The 25,229-nt window shown below is 39.3% G+C and overlaps 3 protein-coding genes across 6 annotated transcripts; 1 reads left to right on the top strand and 2 right to left on the bottom strand.

Annotated features, from left to right (window-relative positions):
* slx1b (SLX1 homolog B, structure-specific endonuclease subunit) lies at nucleotides 1-9,806 on the top strand. 3 transcript variants are annotated; one of them, XM_085147550.1, is made up of 6 exons: nucleotides 1-286; nucleotides 538-610; nucleotides 694-745; nucleotides 2,253-2,573; nucleotides 3,327-3,566; nucleotides 5,450-9,806. In XM_085147550.1, exons 3-6 carry the CDS (start codon nucleotides 698-700, stop codon nucleotides 5,477-5,479), a joined length of 639 nt encoding a protein of 212 aa, XP_085003676.1. In that variant the 5' UTR covers nucleotides 1-286; nucleotides 538-610; nucleotides 694-697; the 3' UTR covers nucleotides 5,480-9,806. The 3 variants fall into 3 exon arrangements, with proteins under 3 accessions (XP_085003676.1, XP_085003659.1, XP_085003668.1); XM_085147533.1 differs by having other exon boundaries at nucleotides 3-610; XM_085147542.1 differs by having other exon boundaries at nucleotides 9-610; nucleotides 3,327-3,542.
* LOC146523543 (membrane-spanning 4-domains subfamily A member 4A-like) lies at nucleotides 6,336-12,401 on the bottom strand. Of its 2 annotated transcripts, none has more exons than XM_085147565.1 (7): nucleotides 12,176-12,401; nucleotides 11,205-11,323; nucleotides 10,946-11,053; nucleotides 10,156-10,209; nucleotides 9,548-9,691; nucleotides 7,809-7,931; nucleotides 6,336-7,009 (listed from the first exon to the last, which is right to left on the bottom strand). In XM_085147565.1, exons 1-7 carry the CDS (start codon nucleotides 12,180-12,182, stop codon nucleotides 6,971-6,973), a joined length of 594 nt encoding a protein of 197 aa, XP_085003691.1. In that variant the 5' UTR covers nucleotides 12,183-12,401; the 3' UTR covers nucleotides 6,336-6,970. The 2 variants fall into 2 exon arrangements, with proteins under 2 accessions (XP_085003691.1, XP_085003685.1); XM_085147559.1 differs by having other exon boundaries at nucleotides 11,205-11,326; nucleotides 12,176-12,398.
* A 1,390-nt stretch (nucleotides 12,402-13,791) lies between these two features.
* On the bottom strand, nucleotides 13,792-20,972 carry cd68 (CD68 molecule). The gene is made up of 6 exons (XM_085153655.1): nucleotides 20,815-20,972; nucleotides 19,417-19,874; nucleotides 18,822-18,935; nucleotides 17,108-17,177; nucleotides 16,651-16,818; nucleotides 13,792-15,577 (listed from the first exon to the last, which is right to left on the bottom strand). Exons 1-6 carry the CDS (start codon nucleotides 20,861-20,863, stop codon nucleotides 15,438-15,440), a joined length of 999 nt encoding a protein of 332 aa, XP_085009781.1. The 5' UTR covers nucleotides 20,864-20,972; the 3' UTR covers nucleotides 13,792-15,437.
* Nucleotides 20,973-25,229: the final 4,257 nt, after the last annotated feature.

Genomic DNA, 25,229 nt, shown 5'->3' with positions numbered 1-25,229 from the left:
AAGCCAAACTAAAGTTTTGCTGTTTCGATTAATGAATCAGAAAAGACTGCACGTATCCGACATCTTTAGTCGTAGATGTGTTAGTATAGCCTGACTGGTATAAGATGTTACGCTTTTGTTAGCTACTCTGCGTCGTTACGCTTTTTTGAATTTTTAATTTTATCAGGCATATTTTTCGACTACTAATACAGAGGCTGTTTATGTGTATGTACTTTTTTAAAGCTACCAAGCAGTCGGAGGTGGCTAACAGTGGATGAAAAATGTAAAGATTTTGTGCAAAAGTCACGTAAGTGTTGAACAATACTTGGAGTTATTTGGTGTGTATTATACCTGTATAATACTTTAGCATGTAGCCAATATTAGCCACTGTGACCGATATCTGGTAAAGTCGTGATTCAGTCTTGGGCTTATGAGAGTAGTCTGCTTATGCTGTTGCTATGGTAGTGGAGGTGGAAAGTTTCTTCGGGGTGTATATGCTGTACTGCATCAATCCAAAATTTAAAGGCCGTATCTACATCGGCTTCACTGTGAACCCAGAGCGAAGGATAGGACAGCACAATGCTGGGAGGCACAGAGGAGGGGCCAAGAGGACCAGCGGGAGAGGACCGTGGTAGGGCCTCGCAACTTACTGTACAGTACTGTATACCGCACCTTGGACATTAGTTACTATTTACTGGGAACGTCTGTTTACAGGGAGATGGTTCTCATTATCCACGGCTTCCCATCTGATATTGCTGCTCTCAGGGTAAGTATCAAGACACTGTCCAATCTATAAGTGATGGAAATGAATCAAAAACTCTGTAATCTGTGGTGTAAAAAGTCAGAGCGTCATTGTGACTATAATAAAGTGTCACCCAAGCCCATCGCAATAAGAGCACAGTTTCATGCGTGCACAGTTTTCAGAGTTTGTTTCTTTACATGTGGTGGTCCAATCTTCTACAGTTTGTCAGTTGGAATTTCATGCAAATGTTAGTATATAATAAGTGTGATGATTAATTTCATTTGCTTTGCTTTAAATCATTGGATTTCAGCAGAAATCTGCCTATCTGGGCTTTAGGTGATGAAATTTCCATTTGTCATTTTTTCACCTAATGATAGTGGGTGGGGTGGGGGTGGGGGGGTTATGTTTATGGAGTGATAAAAACAAATAGAGGTCCATTTTTCAGCACAGAAATTGAGCACGATTTTCAACCATTCAGCTCCGACAATGATCCTTAAAGCTAACAAAAAGAAAAACATGACCATGACTGCATGTGCACGCTAGACAGGTCAGATTCATGATCAAACATTAACAGCTGAAATTTAGTTTAATGTTTCCAGAGTTCAGTTTAAAGGAACTCTGGAATCTGAACTCTAGTCTTGTTTGATTTATTGTGGTCAGAAGACTGTCGCAGTGGACACAAAATCATCCGTGGCTAGTCATAGCACCAAATAACCACAGAATAGAAGAGATAGTGACCATAGTGTTTGTGTTCTGAGACACTAAGTTTTTTATGTCACAGCCTAATTGCATTTCCAATAAATCTGAAACACACACACAACAGACAACATCTCCACTCTTCTCAGGTGTAGTTCTGATGCCTTGAAAGTTGCTGGAAATTTGGAGGTTTTGGAGTTTCACAAAGGCTGATCTTGTGTTATGAGACAGTAAGGGCTTCATTTCTGTAGCTGGGACAATATGATTCAAAATTTAAAAAATATGCTCCAGACAGCAGGGTTAGCTAGCTTTACTACTTGATTTCTCTGTTCATTGCGTCTTGGCACAACAACACGAGCAACAGAAGAAATCCTCTTTTTGTGGAAACATAGATAGCAGAGGGGCGATCCAGAGACATGCTGATAAGGTGGGCCCTGAAATGTTTAAAGACTACTTTAAACATTATATTTTATTAATGGAATTGCAGATTCCTGTCCCTACCTGAGAATGGTTCTACCAGAGGTTTCTTCCTGTTAAAAGGGAGTTTTTCCTTCCCACTGTTGCAAAGTGCTTGCTCATAGGGGTCATCTGATTGTTGGGTTTTAGTGTTTACTTGGTGGAGAGTCTTTACCGTACAGTATAAAGCACCTTGTGGCACTGTTGTCTATATAAATAGAATTGAACCAGACTGAAAACAGACAAGGTTTTAGGCACCAAGTGAAATGAGGAAAATACTGCCATGAAGGGAAATAAATCAGATTAATATTTTGCAAGCTCCATCCAAGCTGGACACTGTCCTGAGTGGCTGTGTGACTGTCATGTTTCTGTGTGCCAGTTTGAGTGGGCGTGGCAGCACCCTCATTCCTCCAGGAGGCTTGTGCATGTACCTCGGCGCTCCAGAAAAGAATCGAGCCTGGAATTCCACTGGCGAGTCGTCTCCAACATGCTGAGGATGGCGCCATGGAACAGACTGCCGCTAACAGCACGCTGGCTCAAACAGGAGTACAGGATGGACTTTGAGCCTGGCCTGCAGCCTCCCCTCCATATCCCCATCGCTTTTGGCACCGTAAGAGCCAAAAAGACACCCTCGCTACAATGTCAGGATGAGGAAGAGGAGGAGGCGTCCATGTGTTTTCTCTGTGAGAAGAACATCAAGGTAGAGTCATCTAACAGATCAGTATCAGTGCTTTTACACATTTCTGTTCAGTTTAAACAGCAGGATGTCTTTAATGGTCAGCAGGATTAACTCATCAAAATACTCAATGGCTCAGATATCGTTTGGTTGTTTACATACTTGTTTTTCAAATCATATCCATCTGAGCACATTGTTGATATATATTTTTTAATCTAGGAACATTTTAAACTACTTCAATGACCTTTCTTCAAATAAACATGCAGTGGAGAGAATGTGTGGAGCTTCCTGCTCTGCAGCAGAGCTCCTGACCTGTCCCTCTGTTTTTATTTATTTAGTCTCAGCCAAGCTGATTTGCTCAGGAACAAATAAAATACTGAAATGAACATTAAGTTATCTAAGTGAATTTTATTCAACTCAACTTTAACTTCCACTGAGTATCCAAATGACGCAGGGTTGAAAATAATGTGCAAAGTCGGGCTCCCGACGCAGGGGAAACAACTTCTGTCGGGGATAACTACCTTGACACAAGACTGGCTCTAGTGAGCCTTGACATCCCAGTCGACTATCTACTGCTAGCTGGTGGGATGTCAGGCATCTCCGAAAATGTGGGAGAACTTTTGCAAACATGTGATGTCTTCATAAATCGAGGTCTCGCCTGAAAATATCTTGAAAGTTTATTTTGTGTCCCAGAATCAGTAATAGTTCAAACTTTACTTGAAATTTTAGCTGAATTTAATGTAATGTAAACAATGTAATGTTTTTGTGCTCTTCGAGGTGTCAGAGAAGCTGAGCTGTGTCCACCCTTCCTGTGGGATGAGAAGTCATGTAATCTGCCTTGCCAGATATTTCCTGAGGTCTGAGCCATCCCACCTTCTGCCAGTTGAGGGCGAGTGTCCTTCCTGCGACAGCTCGATGCTGTGGGGAAGTCTCATCCGACATAAACACGGCTGCTTCGGAGACCTGGAGGAGGTCACGCTGTCTGCAGCCCAAGTTAGTTACAGCATCTCAGGCTCAGTATGTTTAGATAGAATACATTCAGCTCTCTGTTCATTCCTCACTTTTATTATTTGCATGTCTCTTGTTGGTTCTTTACTAAAGCCTCTCACAAAAAGCTTTGCTCACATTGATTACGCCAGAGGCGGTTACTGGAGTCTCACTGTATTTCTGTTTTTTATTTTATTTTTTTCATGTGCGAAATTAAGACAAAATGCCAAAGCAGTGTGTGAAAAACAAGTACTCCCTATGATTCAGTAGCTTGTAGAACAACGTCTACCAGCCACAACTCGGAGTAATCATTTTCTTATGACGTTATCAGTCTCTCCCATGGCAGTGGAAGAATTTTGGCCTCTGGTGTGCTTGATTCTTGGGATCACCGTGCTGACTAGTGTTGTTATGATTTCACAACTTGGACACTCTCATTCCTTACACTTTAATGACACATACATATAGGGCCTTTTGAGGTGGGCACACTGAACAGGGTCCACACCTCTGGTGCCAGTGCTGGTGCTGGTTGGCGCCCCCACGCACTGGCTGGTGCATTGGTGTTTCTCGGTGTCTGCGGCTGGGTGCTCGGTTGTGTTGTGGCTCACTCTCAAAGGCTGCTTTGCATGGCCTGGCCCTCCCGGCTCTGATGGGCCCCTGCTTGGGTGGTGGGGGTGGTGCTCTTGGGTCTCAGGTCCTGGGCCTGGAGTTCAGTCTGCTCTGGCACAGCTGGCTGCCGGCAGCACCTGCGGGCTCATTTCTGTGGCCCTGGGCCTTCTGCACTGTGGCTGCTGGCTGCTTACCTCTGCTCTTCTCCAGGTAGGGGCTGCCATTGTCCTTGAAGTGGTCTGGGGGGGCCTCTGGATGTCTGTTGCCCCGGTCACCTCCTTGCCTGCTTCATATCCTGTATTAGTAGTACTGTGTGCTGTTCAGTCAAATTTATAATTTATTCCATTTTTATTATTTATCTTTAATTGCCACGATTAGCTCTCCATGGACCCTCCGTTCTGTTCAGTTCAGCTACAGTCTCCCCTCTGCTCTGCACAGCCAGCAAACTGCCTGCTTATCCACATGTCCATAATCTGCTCTGCAATAATTATTCGTCTTTTATCTAATTGCAGTTCGCTGGCTGCAATGTTAATGATAACAGACGGCTAATGTGGCTATCGGGTAATTGCTAACGCTAAACACCTAATGTTATTGTGTGTGCCAGCCAGGCTAACGTTTATGATAACTGTTTAATATTTCAGTGTTGCTGAAATGAGAGTTTTACTGAGCTCTGAAATTCCTCTGAAAGTGTTGCCCAGTGTAATGCATGTTAACTACTTCAGCTGTCAGTGGAGGGAGGAGCTGTGAGCCTAAAGTTGCGTGTCAGCTGGAGGCAAACATGATTGACACTGTTGCACACGAGTATCTTAATTCAATGTTAATTTTAGATTCGATTAATATCAGAATAAAGTTGTTTTTTGTTGTTTTGTTGGCACGAGGCTGATGCTGTATGGTATTCTGAGTGGTAATCTATATAACAATTTTCTACTCTGACCTGCAAACTGCCAAAACCTCTGTTTTTATAGAAGTGCTCAGACTTGATGATCAGTTAATTATGTGCATTTGAGCTTTGCAGTACTGGCTTCTACTACCTATTTACCTATGTACTTAGTTTTTCACACTTTGTTTCTGCATTTTATCATTTGAATCAGATGATCTTTCATTGATCCCTAATTGATAAAGACTGTATGCATTCTAATTTACGTAACTGGATATGTAGGTACAGTTGGGCCTTAAAATGTCACATCCCTTTCAGAAATCTTGTGTGTGTACACCACACCAGTAGATCTGGAATAAAATGAAGAGTAAATATAGAAGATTTAAGGTGCTTAATAATTACTTTGCTAATTTGTACTGATCTTCCACAGAGTCACTGGGCAGACAAACTGCAGATATGAAGAAGGGGAAGCTGTAAAAAAATGCGTTTACTTCTCACTGGACATCACGTCACTGTCAGAAGAAGTGGAGCACTGCGTGGAAAGGACCGTGCTTCCAAAATGATCTGCAGTTTGTGGCGACTGTCAGTGGACTGGCATTAATATGGTTATACAGCAAACTCTCATCCACAATCTATTTGAACCTCTAACTCATGCAATCATAGGGCAAGAGGCAGGGTACACTCTTTTTTTGTTGTCATTATTAGTGTTGAATTAGTGTTAGTGCTGTCTTCTCTTCGTTCCAGTCTGCTGGAGTCTGTCTGAGTTTGGGAGGAAAACCACACAGGGAGAATATGCAGAGTACACACATATGTATTAATTAATAGTTACTTGGTAATTCTAAGTGTGGATATGGGCGTGTGAATGGTTGAATCTCTGTGTTAGCCCTGTGATGACAACATATTCATGATGTTCCTGCCTTTCCCTTACCCAGTGATAGCAGGAAGTCCAGCCTAACTTTTGTCTTGTTTCTGTCACTTTCTCTTAATTATTTAAAAAGCAGAATAAAATCTTTAGTTTTTATACATGACTGATAACTAATCCTTCCATTCTGTATGTATTATTGTAGGGTCTGCCTTATAATATAAAGCGCCTTGAGGCGACTGTTGTTGTGATTTGGCGCTGTATAAATAAAACTGAATTGAATAACTGTTTTGGGGGTATAATCTTAGTTATGGTTCCCTGAGCTATAAGTCTGGCCCATATTTTTCTGTACACTACCACAGAGGATTTTAAATCAGCCATGATGTGACTGAAGTGCAAACTATTTGTATATGAATATGTATATGTACACTACAGGTGAAAACGTTTAGACCCCTCCAATTTTTCCAGTTATTTATTGCAAGGTCTGTCCTACAGAGAAATTGCAAAGAAAGTCAAGGTGTCAGTGAGTACAGTTTCCTTCACCATCAAAAGGCTCAGTAACAAACTCTGACAGGAAGAGGTCTGACAAACCCGAAGACACAACTGAATCAGAGGACAAGTTTCTGAGAGTTAACAGCTTGCGTAATAGGCGGCTCACAGGACATCTTCAAGCACAAATTAATAGTCGTATTAACCAAGTCTCAGTTTCTTGCTTCTTCTTTTCCTGGTCAACCTCCATGAACTGATTTGGCTAATGTGCCTTGTTCCTTGGCCTGGAAGTCTCCCTGTTTTCTGTTTGGTGTGTGTGTATGTATATGTGTGTGTGTATATATATATATATATATATATATATATATATATATGTATGTGTGTGTGTGTGTGTGTGTGTGTGTGTGTATGTGTATATATACATATATATATATATGTATATATAATGGAGGGTAAAGTGCCACTTAATGTGGTAATGGGTTTATCACACCTTGACATTACGCATGATTATTATTCTCAAAATACTGATTTGGTTTTAACTCAAGACTGTACTGGAGCATTTTCGTGGCTGTACGTGAGTCTTTTGCGCCTGTCCCATCTTCACTCCTGGGCGGGAGGGGCTTGTACGGTGATCACTGGCTGAAAGGCACAGAAAATAAGGTTGAATATCATTACCTCTATGAGCCCTGTCTAAAGTTAGTAACAATGATTGTGTGGCCTATTCTTGATGGGATAACAAAAAAATATTAATTTACTGTAGAGGGCCTCAAGTGCCATGGTTAAATAATTAATTATAATTGACAATAAATCATTAATTAGATATATAAATAATCAATCAATAATATCATGTCAATTAATTTCATGTAAAAGATTTAATAATTTTTTATTTAGTTGTTTTCAATTGTAATTAATTAATTACACAATTAGTTATTCAATGGATTATTTAATTAAGTCATATTGGCACTCCTGACCCTTCTGCTGTGTTCATGAATTAATTTTATTGTTCAACCTCACCCATCAAAGTCATGGCAAGATAATCGATTGCCATGAAGTGGATTTGGGGCAGGTATGCCAGAATGCATTGAAAACCACAAATGGCACAAGTGTAAGTAAAGTTTTGAAATACCTTGTTTGTGTATTTTGAAAGATTGTGAGCACAAATCTAACAGTTAACAAAGTTAACTGGCAGCAGGAACAACTGTCTTTGAAAACGTCAGAGCACTTTTGCAAAAAGGCTCTATCTCGACAAACTGACCAAATATTTGAAGATTATGCCACTACATTCTCAGCGAAAAACTAGTTGGAGACACACAAACAGGGTATTTCAAAACTGTAAGTATAGTTTGGCTCCACACATGTCCAAATGCCTGCGTGTAGGCATTAATGAATATGACAATGTGACAGTGCACTGCGATTGCGATCATGAGCATCTACTCACTAGTTTAGCCGGTGGCCCACAACAGTTGACCACCTTACAGCAATAGGCAGCCAAAGTAACAGAGATGGCAAACAGAGTCGCCTGGATGAGCATACCTCCAGCACAAAAGTGGGCATTGATTTTCTGTAAATAGAACACGATACACACACATGACATATGGACATCGTTCATGTCATTCTTCAGCTCAACTTCCTTCATTAAATTGTGCATTTAGCATACTGTGAAGTGCCGTCACATTACTCTTCCACCTATTTCAATTCAATTTCATTTATATTGTTTACATTTATTATAATTGTAGTTTTTCCATATTTATATAAATAAATAAAACTATATTGAATTAAATAGCACCATATCACAAGGCCACTGCCCCAAGGTGCTTTATATTGTGAGATAGCCTCTGTCAGTACGCCCCAGGGTGGCTGTGGCTACAATGTAGCTTGGCATCACCAGTGTGTGAATGGGTGGATGACTGGATATGTAAAGCACTTTGGGGTCCTTAGGGACTAGTAAAGCGCTATACAAATACAGGCCATTTACCATTTTTACCATAGAGACCTTACAATAATACAGAGAAAATACTGGTGGCTGCCAGTTACCCCAGTAGATGCACCAAGCCATCTTTTTGAAAAATCCTACACTATCGCATTCACGGGATTTTCAGAAAACTTCTGAAAATCTGTGATCATGATCACTTTGGGATCAAGGTTGTCCAAGATTCGTAGTAGACGCACCCATAATGTTAATTTCAAACTTCTGCTCTGTCTCATTCTCGAGTTATTGCATGCCCACACTTGGTTGTCCATGCCATTTATGTCATCTGGCTTGATTGACAGATAAATCTGGGCATTATCTGCAGTGAAAATGTAAGCGATACCCAGAACAATATTGCCTAAAGGGAAGCATGTAAAATGTAAACAGAACTGATCCTAGTACAGAACCCTGTGGACTCCATAATTAACCTTAGTGTGTGAAGAGGACTCTCCATTTACACTAACAAATTAGAGTATATTTGATAGATATGATTTAAACCACTGCAGTGCAGTACCTCTAATTCCTATGTCATGCTCTAATCTCTGTAATTAAATATTATGGTCGACAGTATCGAACGCTGCACTGAGGTCTAGCAGGACAAGCACAGACACGAGTCCACTGTCAGAGGCCATAAGAAGATCATTTGTAACCTTCACCAGCGTCCTTACTAATGAGTTCTCAAACCTGAACTCTTCAAATAAATCATTATGCTGCAGATGATCTGTTAGCTGTTTGAAAACTACTTGTGGCGGAGGTGTGGTCCCGGGCGCGGCTGCAGGGGAGGAGTGGTGCGGTGAGCTCAACGGGGCGGTGCTGGAAACGCAGGTGAGAACAGCTGATGGCGTTTTGGACTGATGATGCTTTCCTTACCCTTTACAGTGAGACGGGAGAGGAGCGGAGGGGGGCTGGAGATCAGCTGTGACCGACAGCTGTCAGACTGTGGTCGGTCATCACAAACAACGATAAATAAACTTGGTGTCTGAAAACAAAGACCTGGGCGTGTGTGTGCCTGTGTGTGCCTGTGTGTGCCTGTGTGTAGTGCATTTCACACTACTCTTTCAAGAATTTTCCCGCATTAGAATAATGGAAGACAATGGATGGTTCTTAGTTTGACACTTCCCTTACTTCCACTAATTTGAAAATAAAATGAATGTAGCTCAACTAAATATAATCACAATATTCTTATAAAGAAGGCATTTGTTACTCACCTCAATTTTATGGCAGATTTCACCATAGTCCATCATGTAAGAGTGCCAGCAGTAATAGGGTGTGGTATCCTTAATCAGAGTGCAGACTATATTGACGATGGAAGCGACACACGCCACAATCTGCATCACCAAGCAGGCCCTTAGCTGAGAAAAACAGCTGATACAATTATTTGCTTGGAGACATGGATACATTGTGTAAGAAGATATAAAAAAAAAAAACACTTTAAATTTCAATCCTGATATAAAAAGTCAGTTTCACTCCTCCCACTTGTTTCCAGCTAGTTGCTAACAAGGTGACTGTTGGTGTCTGTCTGCTGTATTATGAGAAGTACTGCTTCTACATCCTGGCCATATGTGCTGTTGCATGTACTGGTCACTGCCAGTCCTGGCAGTAAAATGTCAGGGACAAGGTCACTTGACATGTGTAACAACCAGCTGCATTCAGCCTTACTCAGTGATTCTTAAAGGAAGTGAGACTGAGCTGTTCTGTTTCTGTGGCAGGGGACTTCAACAGTGGCATTAACTGATATGGAAAATATCTTCCCGTACTCTGTGGTTGCTGTTTTTAAGCTGTTATGTTGTATGTGCATGCTTGTGTGCAAACTCACTGTTGGCAGATGAAGATTCTTTGCTGCTACAGCTACGCTCCCAGCTATTATCACCTGTACAGAGAACAAAACCACACACAAGAAGGCTGATATTAGGCCCAAGTCTGGAATTAACCAACTAACAGAATTAACAAGTAGTGCAACTTTTCTATGAACTGGTAGTTCGATCCCTGGCTACTCCAGTCTGTGTTCCAAAGCATCCTTGGGCATGATACTATGTACAGGTTGCCCTCAGTGGATTCAGTGCAGTGTGATTGTTAGCTAGAAAGCGCTCAGGCATGAAAGGAAGTGCTTGTATGAATGGGACATGTTGTATAAAATGCTTTAAGTGCTCCAGTAGAGTAGAATTTGCACTCAATATTTTCATTCAGCATACTTTCTTGTATTTAGCTGTCAATTGCTAGTAGTAGTTGGATGACTGCAATTAAACAGACTGGCGAAGGTAATTAAATAACTATAATCTAATTTCTAACACAGACAGCTTGCCAACATGTTGCAGTCACTCTGAGTCTACACTGATGGGTACTACACTTATTTACTACATCCCTTTGAAACAGAGAACTCTATATTTTGGGTTATCTTCTTATATAAAAGCAAGGTTGTTAAGTGCCGGTGTCATTTTGCAGATCAGTGATTGTCCTGCAGCAAAGATGTCACTATTTGAAAACATTTCATGTCTTTTATTCTAGCTGGACTTGGGATGTAAGTAGTTAGGAAGAATGCAAGTTTTCTTGTCTTATATAGTTTATCTGCTCATCTAATGCTGTGTGTGAAGTGTCTGCAAACTTACCAGGAGAGATGAGATGAAGAAAGGTATAACAGCGTACGTATTACCCCAGTTACTCAGAAACACAATGGTGCTGAGCATCGTGAAAACACTGAGGCTGATCTGAGTGATCTGAAGTAAAGTCAGGAAAAGGTGTCAGAAAATAAACCTAGAACAGTTGAATTTAATGATCTGGACAGATGAGTGAGTACTTTTGGCAATATAGTGTGTATATATAAACTAGTTGAAGTTGAAGACACACACACACACACACACACAATACCCCCAGAGCTTTGGGTTCAGCTTCCAGGTATTTCTCTTTCCTGTGGATGTGTTTCTGGAAGGTGAGTGTGACCAGAGGACTTTGAGCTGGGCTGATGGCTTCTTCCACAGCTGGTACTTCTTCTGAAAGCAGCAGTGAAAGGATCTCTGTTACTGCTGCAGTTTTGACTCAGCTCAGTATCCAAACTGTGCTGCTAAACTTCACTGCAAATCACAGCGGTATTCATATAAGTTTGGGTTTATATTAACATTATAACTGTGTTTACTCAGAGTCCAGAATCTCTGAGGGTGACAATAAAACGCAGATTTCACCGTGGGGTTGTGCTGTACTGTAATAACAGTGCTGAGGGTATTTGTTGTTTCTCTACTCACTAACAGCAGTCTATGTGCAGATTTAGCAGAAACAGCTGGATGGCAAACATGCCTCAGTATCAACACCGACATCTGGATTTTATCAGACGCTGCTGCTCTCTCATTTCCCCTTAAACCAAAGCGGGGACATCGTAAATTTAGCACCGAGAAATAAGGTTGTTAAGTATTAAATAAAATTGCTCCTCTTGAGAATAAAGTCGAAATTCGCAATTAAAGCCAAAAATCTGCTTTGAGAAAAAAGTCGAAATGTGGAGATTACAGTTGTTTGGTTGTTTAGCTCATTGACACAGTGTGATGATCAGCAGAAGGGCGCTGAAAAGATAGCGCGGAAAACTGCATCTGGTTAGAAGCAAAAACCCACAAAAACCCAGAAAAGCGGATTTGTACAAATGATGGTTACACCCGTGTGCAAACACGATGGGTGTTGTATCACAAGACGGCTGATCAGTTAGTTTCACGATGGTTTTTTTTTTTTTTTTTTTTTTTGTAGAGGCTACAGTTACAACAAGCTACAAATGTCGATAATAATGTCAATAATATTTTTTCTAGTGTACTGCTAGTACACCATCGTTTAGATTTGAATTATATCGATATTTTTACCTGCCATGATCACAAGATCCGCTGCAACTTCGTCCAGACAGCTCGCCAGTTTCCCTCGTTTATGTGCTGACCTCGGGATTTTGTAGGGAAGCTCGACCCACCCAATCCTCTATCGGGGTGTAGTGGCAAAAAGGGATTTCCTGTTTTTAAACTGTTGTAAATATTTTTTAATGTGAAATATATGTCAAATGTATCCATCGTGAATCATATCAAGTCACCTTGCGCCACAAACAACATTCCTGTTACAAGTTAGAAGCCGTAGTCAGTTTCTTTTCTTTCTTTTTTTTTTTCTTTTTTTTTTTTTTTTGGGGGGGGGGGGGGGGGTGTTTGGCAGAGTTTGTTTTTTTTGGCAAAGTTTAAATATCCTCTATGAATACCATAAAAAAAAATCTTGTTGACATTAAAAAATGTCATTTTTAAGGACAGCAGACATTACAACAAATATAACAATAATTCTGTAAACATATTTTAAATAGCTAAAAAGTACTCGATTGCTTATAATGTAGGTATAATAACACAGAGTCATGAAGATACTTGAAAAAGAGGTAATTTTCACATTTTACACAGTATAGAATAGAACAGACCTTTATTTTCCCACGGATGAGAAATTTGGGTGTTACACAGCTCTTATAGAATATAAAAGGAAGACACAAAGTGTTCCTATATACATAAGCAACTGAAGTTCGTATATACATGTAACAATGTACAGAAATATGTATGGAAAAATTGCACAGAGCTATGTATAAAATGTACAGTGAGCAAGCAAGCTGATAAGATGACCATCTTACCATATAACCTCTTTGTAAACCCTGTTCACTTTAGTCTATTTACCAATGTTACGACCCGGCTCAAAAGCCGCAATATAAAAAAGGAGATGAATACCAGAGTATGGGTGAGAAGAGGTTTTATCTTAAAATGGCATAGCAGGTTGGCTAAAATGGCTGATGTCACCAAGGCAAAGACAAGGGAGCTCCCTGGAAGCTTGCCTCAGGTATGCTTTTATCCACACCTGACTAGGTGTGGCCAATTAGCACCAGCTGAACACACTGAGCAGATTAGAGGCTGCAGAGGGACGTAACAACCAATATAAGTAAAGACATTACATATAATAAAAACACCTGTAAACACTGGAAATCACTTTTTGGCAGACAATCGGTTTTTGGCACGAGCTGCTGTAACCTCTTGGGGGCAGACCAAGAGGATGACCTCTGAGTACAAGTGCAGTTTTCCCACAGTGTTTTCATCATGACACATATTTAGTGCTGCTATGTTTGCTTTTTTTTTTAGTTATACCTGACTACCTGACTGAAAATAATACAAAGACAACATAAGAAAGGTAAAGTTTGTCATTCTTGCTTATTATGATCTCAGCTACTCTGTTTTTGGTTTTCCGATGCTCTTTCTCTCTGCTGTTTCCAACACTAATCTCTAAGTTGTTGGGGGTTTTTTTGGGGGGGGGGGGGGGGGGGGCTTTTGTAGATATGGTTTTTCTACAAAGAGTATTAGGGCCACGATAAGAAAGGAAAAAAAGGGAAAAAGAAGTATGTGGAGAATGCAGTTGTGCCACGGCTGCTATGCCCTCTACAGTTTTGTGATACCATCAGCACAGACACATATTTAGAAATAATATAATCATTTTTATTGGAAAAGGGCGTAAAAACAAGGTACAAAGTGCTCACATGCTGTGCACAACAGTAAAGTCTAACCTTTCTGCTGATGTCTTCATTTCACAGCCTCTGCCTGCCCTGACAGTAAGAGTGGAGCTGCCAGTCACCAGTTATAACATCACAACATCCCTTTTTTATTACATCAACAAAAGCACACAAATAATCATTTAAAGTATTACTGAAGAGTTGGTTCACACGAATACATTTGACACTAGGAGAGAAACTCCTTTGTTGGTACAGTATGGTGTTACGGTGGCACGCAGAAGGTTTTGGTTGCATTTGTTCAATTCCTGAGACATCTCTCTGAGCTTTTTACTTCCCTGCTTCAAACCTACAGAGAAATTTAGCTTGTGCATTTCAAAAGTTAAATGTAATAGCACTGACATTCCTATTGCTTTCTTTCTTTTTAAAAAACTTCAAACATACATAGATTGAGTGGGTTCAGATGTCCTCTCACTTCTCTGTGTTGCAGGAATTTTAAACAAAACAATCTGCTGTTCAACATTTATACGCTCTAAAATTTAAATGGACTGTCATTTACATATTTCTCTTACTGACCACTTTAGAATAAGCCACAATAAACCAAACATTTGTTCTTTATCTGACATCCAAATTAGAAACACAAATGAACCCAAAATGCAAATGAACAGCTTACTTTAAGTTACTGTTGTTTAAACTGCATAGTTCCCTACTGCCAATTAGGGGTTCCCTTGTGTCATTGTTGTTTATTCGGCATAAACACCAAATAAAACGTGCATGAGCCATTAAAAATCTTATCAGGATTAGACTAAAGTCATTATTGACCAACATGGAGGCTCCATTCCACTACAGTTTGACAAAGGCAAAGAAAGTAGGCTGAGACAACGATCAGTGCAATAACTGATGATCCCTTCAGCTGATGATAGCTAATGATCCAAACACAGTATACCATCACCTCCCTTTTTATGAAAAAAATTAAGAGCATACAAGATGCGATTAAAAAAAAAACAAAAAACATTTAATACAACATCCTGTAACAGTTAAAAAAAAAATCAGTAAGGCTTTTAAAAATAGGCTGCTTCTAATTTTAAAAGAAAAGATGATTAAAAATGACTTTTACTTCACAACTCTTGAGTTAAGTGATAGCAACAGTTGGATTATGACTCATAACGGGGGCCCGCTGTTGTCAATAATGAACAATACAACTCTGTGATCCAAACACTGCTTATGTACCATAGTGACGCAAATAAACATCCTAGCAACTGGCATTAAATGACAAAGCAAGCGCTCGACTTGTCATACTGGCGTTTCAAAACCTGACTGTATGGAGTGTGTGGCAGTGACAATAAAATGAAAACCAGTATGCATTTGTTATTCAAACTGATCTACATTTAACTCGTTTAAAACTAAATTTAAAAACCTTTATATTCTCAAATTGTACAATCAAGCTGTTTAAAGTGGCACACATACGCAGGAACCTCTGAATGAAAACTGTAACTAACCATCAACCAGTTAAATTAGGAGACAAAGACAGAAATGACAGGTTTCAGTAAAGATCCCCTTCATCCACCTAAGAAGGTCTTAGTGACTGCTTAGCCCTTTCTGGCCAGTCCCCCTCACAGGGATTGGTAGCCATCGGTCCTCCTCTTGCGGCTCACCAGATAGGCCACTACCACCACCACGATGAGCACCAGCAGTGCCACTCCCACTCCAATGGCAATCTTGTAACTACGCTGGTCCGCAGGACAGTAGTCAGCTGGAAAACACACACACACTCCCATTTAAACAACATATCACTTTTTTAAGTGACCAGTTTTCTAAGAACTGATAAAATGTCAAATGTCACTTTTGGAAGATTGTGGATGTCTGTAACAGAGTTCAGGCTAAATTTTATTCTTCAATCCAACAACTGACAAAGACAATGGAGCATGAATGCATTCCACGAAACTTAACTATTCTATGAAATCTGCTTAGGACTGCAGTTAAACCTGTTCTTCCTGAGCTGCATTCCAGAGCTGTCAAGCTGTCACGCAGCTGCTTTAGTTTCCACTGTTGGAAACTCTAATGATGAAAAGCCACTCATGACGAAGTATCCGATTTTTTAAATTTCAACCGTGTGTTGTGCGTTACATGTTTTTAAGGACTATTACAGATGCAGCAATGAATAATCACTGCTTCCTTGCTTTGGCTTCAGGACCTTGGTTTTTAACTTTATACACATTTTTGTATGCTGATCATATTACATCATTTCGTAAAATATTGTTTGGAAAATATTATTCAAATAGGATGTGTAAAGTTTAAATCCCCATGAAAGATAAAGTGTTTTAAGTCTGAAAGTTACGCATTGCTGTAAGAAATAAAGTCATTCCAAACCTACTGTTTGACTCCATTAGAACAAATGAGAATAAGAGACTACAACTTTTTGACTTGAAATGGAAAACATTTAGACTAGAGTACTTCCAAACCTAACTCGATGGACATTTCCTGCTTCCATTATTGTAAACGTACTGGTTCTTATATAGCGCTTTTCTACTCTATCAGAGAACTTTATACAACTTGCTTCATTCACACTAGCACTTTCTATGCTTTTTATACATAAGTGCTTACTATCTAACATACACACATTCCAATGTATAGAAAGCAACTTGGGGTTAGCATCTTGCCCAAGGATGCAGACTGGAGCAGCCAGGGATCAAACCACCAACCTCCTGTTTAGTAGCTAAGCAGTTGTACCTCCTGAGCTACAGCCATCCCAATACTGGCTCTAACAATGTTTTTGAGACTGATAGGATGGTTTAATGATTAATTGTTCTTCACAGGGACACTTACAATTGCCAAAGTTGTTCTTGGTCAGATTGAAGGCTTGTGTTCTGTCAGAGTTTACATCCAGGGACAGGTCGTTGCCCATGTAAATAGAATCAGCGCTGCAGGAGTAGGAGTGTCCAATCTGTGCAGGGAACAGATGGACTGACTTGTTGATGGCCTTGTAAATTGTACCTGCAAGTGTGAAATAGAAAGACAGTTTTTACAGACTGCTGATCAAGTATCGCGACAATCGAGTTAAACAGTATTACACTGAAAGTAGTAGCATGACATGCTTAACAGTAACTCCACAGGTCTTGTCTGTATATTGTCGAGCAGGCACACAAACAAGGCAACAACAGCTTGTGTTCTTTCTGTGTTTACCATCCGGGTGCAACACTTACCTGTAGCTAAAGTATCAGGGGACATCCAGTGAGTCCAAACTCTCATCAGTGAAAATGTTATGAAATAAACATTGACTTACCTTCAGTGGTTAAAGGGTAGTTCAAGCTGAAAGACACGGCATCAACGTAGACGGTGTTATTAGGAACATTCTGAGGAATTATAAAAAACAGGGAACCTTTTACAATGTAACACTGAAACACTGTGTCCGAATGTGACATTTTGGTTTTCGTTTTACTGAATCCAAACACTGAACATTTTTCTGGGTCGGAGGGTTTCTGTGCTCATTTACAACAGATAAACAGGTTTCAGCACGTACACATGCTGCTAGCATTTGAACTTGAAGTGTGAAACAGGAAACAGCTCATCCGACCAGTTTGACAATGTATTACTGTTTTCCTCTTAACCCCGGACATATGCTTGAGACCAGCCTACATAACAAAGCAATCTACTATTCCTTGCTGTCGTGTCTGAGCTTTTCTATTTAAAATCTGGTTAGCCAGAACCACTACAATCTAATATTTAATATGATAGCACTATATTAAAGTATATTATACTACTACTGCAGTAGAGTACAGAATTAAAAAAAAACCTCACTTTAAAAAAAGAAAGAAAATGAAAGTAACCCAGAGTCCCAGAAGCTTTGGTCAGCTTTGACTCTGAAAACTGAAAGCTGATTTTCAGCAGTGTGTCTTTCTTTATTGTGATATTATTGAGACCAGTTCACAAGTGGGGCTTTTATTAAAAGCTGTTGGATGTTTTTATACTTACAGTAAAGTTGCCGCCAGGAGCAGCATGCACTTCTACTAAGCTAACATTTATTTTGGAGGCAAACTAATTACAAATGTTTCCTTCTATCTTTATTTTTTTCTGGCTATGAATCCATATTGCATCTTTGAAAATGATAACTGATGCACGCTCAATCCTCCAGCAAAGGAAATCCCAGACAGTTGATTCTTCCGTGTGCCCACACTGTATGGGAGTTGTGGAAGCACAATCAAAGAGACAGAGGAAGTCACTTGGATGAGTGCGAAATATTTCGAAACATTTCTCTCGCTGGAAACACAATGTTCAAGTGAGCAGAACCAACTCTCTGGGATAATAAATTCAAATCGATTAATTTTTGTGCATAATAAATATGACATAAGGACGGCCAGGCTGCAGATGGTGGTATAATTACACCTCAGCTGTATATTTTATTTGACATAAACACTTTAAATGTTCAGATAGACTATCACTTACAAAACCACAGAATGAATCACATGGATGCAGTAGGGCGAAGCCGCCTGATGTAGTTTCCCTATGGGCTACTTCTCTTTTAACACTTCTGCAATTTACTTTGCTTGACTAGTATTTCCAGCTTACATAGATTTACCCGTCAAGGAAACTGTTAACACTCTGAAGTGCTAACCCTAATCCTACATCTTGGAGAAATGTGGAACAGACTTTTTTGGAAATGTGATTATTTGACGTTAGAATGATTATTTACTTTGTTTCCTGAAACCTAGAGCTCAGTTTAATAAAAACAGAAATTACACATTCTGATTGCCCATGGCTGAGATCAATAAGGTATCTATCTGTTTATCTTATCCTAAGATTGCAAAGTTAAGGTTGTCATGACTTGGACGTCAGAGGTTGAATTGACGTTCTTGTCATAAATGTGCAGGATAGGGTAACTGTGGTAATTTCAGGTTAAGATGAATGATTGGCTGACCTCAGCACCTCTTTAACCACCTCATTTTGATCTTATAATGCTGTATATGTCACAGGCTTTGGGAAAAGAGTTCACCAAGTACCTTGGTGAAGTTGAAGTTAATGAAGCCCTCTTTAAAGGAAATCCAAATGTTGGCACTGTTTTCATTGCAACTTCCTTTAGTACTGGTTAGATGTGGCTGAACAATGAAGATTGCCTGGAAATAAACAGAGAAGAACAAATGGTAAATGGTAAATGGCCTGTATTTGTATAGTGCTTTACTAGTCCCTAAGGACCCCAAATCGCTACACAACCAGTCATCCACCCATTCACACACACATTCACACACTTCATTTAAGATAACAAGGCAGCAGCAGACTTTCTTTAAAGAAACTCTAGTTCATGGGTCATGTAAGTTACCCGATTGTCTTGTTACACAAACACTGGCAATATTTAACCATTTACAGTAACTAAATGAGGAAATTAAACTTGCATGATAGCAAATTCTCTCTTCCTGAAGACAGAATGCTGACAACTAAATCACTGAAAGCTGAGTCACATCCTCGTGCTGGACTCATTAGGATGTATTGCTAATAGAATTTCTATATGCTATGTTAAGACTAATTTACATGCCACAAAACAAAAAAACAAACAAAAAGAAAACGAAAAAGCTAGACAGTCGATATTAAGAAACCTACATTTGTTGATACTTTTCGGATCTGCAGCGCCATCTGAGCCCTCAGGCAGGTCTCATTTTTATTTTTTGTGATATTGTAGTCTCCTACGGTCAAGCCAGCGGAGGGTCTAGGTGTGGGCGTTGGTGAAGCCGTGGTAGTCGTGTTTGGAGGCTTGGTGGTGGTGGTTGGAGCCTTGGTGGTAGTGGTGTTTGGATGCTTGGTGGTGGTTGGAGGCTTGGTGGTGGTTGGAGGCTTGCTGGTAGTGGTGGTGGTGTTTGGATGCTTGGTGGTGGTGTTTGGATGCTTGGTGGTGGTTGGAGGCTTGCTGGTAGTGGTGGTGGTGTTTGGATGCTTGGTGGTGGTGTTTGGATGCTTGGTGGTGGTGTTTGGATGCTTGCTGGTTGAACTGTCAAATTGACTTGCAGGGGCGACAGTTGCTGAAGGTTTGGATTTGTTTGTGTCTCCAGCCAATGACAGCGCTTGTGGGACAAAGAAACAAAGAATCCTTTTCAGCATTCATACTAATTCCAGACTAAATGAACTCTTACTTTACTGTTGCTGTATTAGCTGACTTTTAGTTACTTTGGGCTTTGGTAAGAAAACACAAACTTTCTTATTGCTTACATTTTTGCTTAAATAAGTTCTGGCTATGTATTTATTCACACGGTAGTTTTATCATTACATTTAATGAAATTAAACAAAATGAAGTTCCAATGTGCTTTCATTACCAGCTGCTCAAACTTCTGTTTGATGGGATCAAACAGTAGTTTGAGTAGAGTACAGCGGGATTACTCAAAGCTTCTATGATGGAAATGTGTGTGTATGTCTTTTCCCTTTCTGCTCTCTATTATTAGTCTGTATAGCACTTTGGTCAACCTGAGTTGTTTTTAAATGTGCTTATAAATAATTTGACAAGATATCAGTTTAAACGGTCTCTGCACATTAAACAAAATAATTTTATTACAAATCAATCAATCGATTTTCTTGACTGATCAATCAATCAATAAAATACGAATAGTGAAGTTATAAACCTTAAGGTAGGTTTAAGGTTTGTATTCGGTTGCGGAAATCATGTTCTAAAAACAACAGCTGTCATCTGTCAGCAGACATGTGACTCGGTCTTGCAACAATATCGAAAGACAAATTTCTGTCTCCCCCACAATCTAGGAAGTCCCTGTGAAGTAGAGTTTCACATACATTGTATTTCATGACAAACTCCGTGGGTAAGCACACACAGACAGAGCCTCATTTTGAGCCTTTTTGTTTATATATTATATAACACAGTATCTTTGTAGACTCTAAACACTTACTGCGGCACTTAAGCACAAAACTAACAGCGAGATCTGACGTCAGTTACGCCTTTCTTTTTCATATATGGATCTCGTTTATTTTAATATTAGTATTGTTTAGGGGTCTTACCTGAAAGCGCGCAGCACGCGATAAAGACGAAAACAGCAGTCCTCAGCATGATGGCAAGTGCAGAGCAGTGGGGAACCAGGAGCTTTGGAGCGATGCCGTCGCGCCTCGACCTATAAATACCTCACTTTTCAAGCAGCAGGAAGTCCATGCTTAAAAAAATAAAAGCATCCGTATCCGCAGTCAGCGCTGAAGATGTACTATTCTGAGTAACAGCTTCTCATTCAGTAATTTTTTTTTTGAAATAGGGCAAGCTGCCCTTGTAGTACTATAGTGCAAACCCCAACAATTAGACAGTCCTTGAGCGACGGTGGTGAGGAAGAACTTTCTTCTTATTATTATTTTTTTTAGGACGAGACCACCAACAGAACCAGCCTTGTAGACAACGTGAAATTAAGGAATTACAAAATCCATTCTAGTAGTATACAAATAATAATAGTTTTTTCTACAGGCACTTAACTTTAAAGTTACGTTTAAAATGTGCAAAGTATCACTATGCTTCCCACTTCAAATTGATGTTTTGATAAATTATTAAATAGTATTCCGTTCTATATAATGTAATGTGTTTTGTTTAAAATGTAAGTTTTAGAGTGTGATCATGCCTGGAATTAATATTGTAGATGAATTTAAGTTTAAGAAGAGGTGGACAGAGAAATTAGTTAATTTTTTTGGCCTCTCCTGAAGGCCAAGAACAGATTTACTTTTCCAAGTGGACCATTACTGCTTTTAGCTATACTGGTCCACTTGATAGTTATAGTCTACTGGATTTTTATTAGGATTTTTTTTATTGTCGGTTATTACAGTCAGAACTGACAGAACTGGGGACCGGGAAGAGAAAGGAAAAGGAAAGAAATTTTGTGAAGAGAGAGCGAGAGAGAGAGAGAGAGAGAGAGAGAAGACACTGAAAATCTGCTTCATCGCCTGCTAACCCCCCCCCCCCCCCCCCCCCCAAACACACATTAGGGAAACCACAGCAACAACCACCATATGCAAAAGTAACAGTAAATCATGAATATTAAATTTTTATGAGCAACACACAGTATTAATAATGATATGTTTAGAGGCAGCAGCCAACCAATATAGCTGCATTTTACCACAGCCAGGAACGAGGATTTGACTTGTTCTGCAAGGAAACGTGAAGTATGAATTTTATTTTGAAAGCATCAACAGGCAATAATTACGAGGATTTAAAACTTCAGAAATGAGCAACAGCAAGGAAACGAAACCAACAAGACTGCTAGCAGGAGGGAACCCACAGTCTCAGCGTTAACAGAAAGGTCGATGAGTAAAACAAAACTCCAGATTTCTGTCTGACAAAACACTCTCTTAAACGGCTGCTAGCAGTTCGCTTTGATCTGATCGGAGCGTCATTATCTGTAATTATAATTGGCACGTTAGTGTAATGCTGCAAGTCGACATACAAGTTGTAGGCTAGTACAATTATTATTACTGCTAGTAGAAACGAATACTATAAACAGCATAACTGCAAGTATTTCAGTCTTAGTAATAGTAGTAGCTATAGCGATAGGACTTTATATTAGTGGTAAAAAAAAGGTGTTGTTATGATACTGACATATACAAAGCAGTAAGAATTAAGGTTGCCATAATTAAGCTAACATAACTTAAATCTAATGACAGTGCAGTAGTTATGAGCAGTGATGGTACAGAAGGTTCTAGTATTAACTATATAATCAAAGTTCAATACACACTCCAGGTCAAAAACCGAGAGAACAAACACAAATAATGACATGCTACGGCACATATACTTAACACAAACATGGCTTTAAAAGAATATACGTATAAATACTGTGTCCTACAGAGTGAAAGGTGCACTTAGTGTAAATATAAATTGTTAACTTTCTGACTGTTAGCATAAATAGACAAAACATGTCATGTGACACGAAAAGAGGAAATAAGGTGGTTCCCAGAAACACACAACACACAAGCAGGTGACACTGCCAGTCATCCTCGTGACGCTTCAGGATTGCATTGAATGCACCCAAACATGTTAGTTTTTCTTTTTACATTTACCATCAGTGAAGCTACAGGTAACTGCACAAAAACCTCACTGAGGTTAAGATAGTGAAATAACTCAAGTATAAGCTGGCATGGCTTAACTATAAGTTCTGCATGTTCTGTGCATCATCAAACATACATTTTCTAGACAATAAAGATCCAACAAAAAAACAAACAAACCAGCTGCATTGTAGGAAGTAGAGGCGTGTTAATCCCCAAGGCAGGACACACACGCATGACTGTCAGACTGCAATACTCTTGCTAGTGCAGAAGATTAGGGAAAAGTCATTGAAATGATAAAAGTAGGAACATTTGCATACTATTAGATTTTTCTTTTTTCTTGAATTTAAAAACTGGACAAACACAATCTGCCCAAAACTGTGCCTGCCGTGTTGTTATTAAAAATGACTGCCATACAAAATAAAAGATTATATTTGCAATATTTTGAAAGACACAGACATTCAAGTAACCTTTGACAAAATGTGTATGTGTTCACCAGTGCCACCTTATGATGAGTTGGTGCTCCTCCCTCAGCAGAGAAGGCTGCAATTAACAAGGGGTACCCTGTTGTGTTTTCTGATTTTTAAAGAAATCCAGATTTTGTCCAGATTTAATTCATGTATGTTAGTAATCACAGCTACTACATCATCGGTACCTTTTTAACGGATCAAGATTTTCTTGTGGCCATTTTTTAAACAATAGATGTGAGATAGGCCTCATGTTAGTTTCTTTATGACCCGCAGTTGTTTGCACTTTTAGACCTGTGGTGAGCGTACAATGTTCACTACAAAGATAACCTCGATGGGTGATGGCCAGACGGTTTTAAAGACAACTGTTTTCAACGCTCAGTGTTTCATATACAACCCTTATTATTGCAGGGTCTTTACCCAAAAGCCTCTGTTGTGGTGTTTTGATGCTATATTAATAAAACTGAATAAACAAAAATTGAAATTGAACCCAATTGCAAAAAACTTGGGATGCTGTGAAAATTGTGAATTCAATTTAATTTAATTTATATAAAACAAAAGTTGCTTTAATGCACTTTATATTTTAAGATAAAGGCCCTAAAATAATGCAGTGAAAACCCAACAATTAGATGACCCTTGGTGACAATGGGAAGAAAAATCTCCCTTTTAACAGGAAGTAACTGCAGCAGAACCAAGAGACAATTCAAAATATTAACTCCTTTTGAATTTGAGCAACACATCTAAAAAAAGATGGGACAAGGGTAAGAAGGGTGGAAAACTAAGTGTTACTAAAAAGGAACACCTGGAGGAACATTTTAACTAGATTCACTGGCAACAGGTAGTAATATGATGAGATGCCAAAGAACATGTAAGAGAAAAAACCCTTTAAACAAAAAACATACTTCACATTTTTAGTACATCTGTGTATTTAACTTTAAAATAGTACCACAGTACCTAATGATGGAATAAAAACTCCTTCCTCTTTGAGGCTAACAAAATCTTTTATCAGTTATTCTAATGCAGCACTCTTCCCCCTTTTTGTTATATCATCAGCCTTGAAGAGAATGGCATGGTAGATTTCCACAATATATTTTAGTAATCTTTTTTAAAGACTTTTAATGGTTTTAGTCTTGGCAATTTATCAGAACAGATTTTCTATTTTATGAGCTGGTTAGAACGCTTCCTGAAGATCCAAGAACACAATTTAAAGATTTGTCTTGATGCATGCTCAATCATCCACGCAAGGAAATCCCAAAAAGTTGATTCTGTTTATCTGGAAAAAGTGTTTTCAGTGGGAGAAACATTTTATAACTCATTCAGTCTCAGCTAACTGCAGGTTTCCCCAACTTTATAAAGAGTATATTTGCATAATGACTGAAACTACCAGCACTAGCAAAGCAAAAGGCTGTGAGGGTAGTTTCTTGATCATTAATATGTAAAATGTCATGATCAGTGGTGAAACACTGATCACCAATGATCATTGATCATTGACCAGTGATCATTGATTGACCATTGATCGGTGGCTATGAGTACCATTCACAGAGAGTTGGGGGATGGCTGCAATCACAGCATTATAAGATGGTAAGATGATAACCCTTAGGCCCTCTCCTTGATTCAGAGATGGTCTGTCCCTTTTCACGTAAATGTAAAAGTTTTTGTCAGGGTGAGATGAAGCAGGACCCAAAATTGCACATGCAGAGGGAAAAGGAGGTTTAACTAAAGGCGATCGCTTTAATGAGCTGAGAAGTAAACTTGACATAAGCAGAAATACAAAACAAAACAGGAAACTAAATAAAAGCTGATTATAGCAACTCAGGTATGGATGCAGAGACAGACAGAGCAAGAGACAGAGCTTGACATAGACAGACATTATTGGGGATGCTAGGAAGGAGAAGCGGGATTTTGAATTCAATTCTGAATTTCACAGAGAGCCAC

The sequence above is a fragment of the Neolamprologus multifasciatus genome, chromosome 3 (assembly GCF_963576455.1).
Source record: "Neolamprologus multifasciatus chromosome 3, fNeoMul1.2, whole genome shotgun sequence".
Classification (NCBI taxonomy): Eukaryota; Metazoa; Chordata; class Actinopteri; order Cichliformes; family Cichlidae; genus Neolamprologus; species Neolamprologus multifasciatus.
Note: the sequence above shows the minus strand (reverse complement) of the source record. Positions and strands in the feature narration are given on the sequence as shown.

Excerpts from the sequence above, each read along its gene's own strand:
- slx1b (XM_085147533.1), top strand. The coding sequence starts at position 438 with ATGGTAGTGGAGGTGGAAAGTTTCTTCGGGGTGTATATGCTGTACTGC. Across the intron at positions 746-2,252 it reads CTGATATTGCTGCTCTCAGG|TTTGAGTGGGCGTGGCAGCA; the intron begins GTAAGTATCAAG and ends TCTGTGTGCCAG. Across the intron at positions 3,567-5,449 it reads GTTACAGCATCTCAGGCTCA|AGTCACTGGGCAGACAAACT; the intron begins GTATGTTTAGAT and ends GATCTTCCACAG.
- LOC146523543 (XM_085147559.1), bottom strand. Across the intron at positions 11,054-11,204 it reads CTGAACCCAAAGCTCTGGGG|ATCACTCAGATCAGCCTCAG; the intron begins GTATTGTGTGTG and ends ACTTTACTTCAG. Across the intron at positions 7,932-9,547 it reads AAATCTGCCATAAAATTGAG|AAAATCAATGCCCACTTTTG; the intron begins GTGAGTAACAAA and ends TTCTATTTACAG.
- cd68 (XM_085153655.1), bottom strand. The coding sequence starts at position 20,863 with ATGCTGAGGACTGCTGTTTTCGTCTTTATCGCGTGCTGCGCGCTTTCA. Across the intron at positions 17,178-18,821 it reads TTAACTTCAACTTCACCAAG|AATGTTCCTAATAACACCGT; the intron begins GTACTTGGTGAA and ends ATAATTCCTCAG. Across the intron at positions 15,578-16,650 it reads CAAGAACAACTTTGGCAATT|CTGACTACTGTCCTGCGGAC; the intron begins GTAAGTGTCCCT and ends TGTGTTTTCCAG.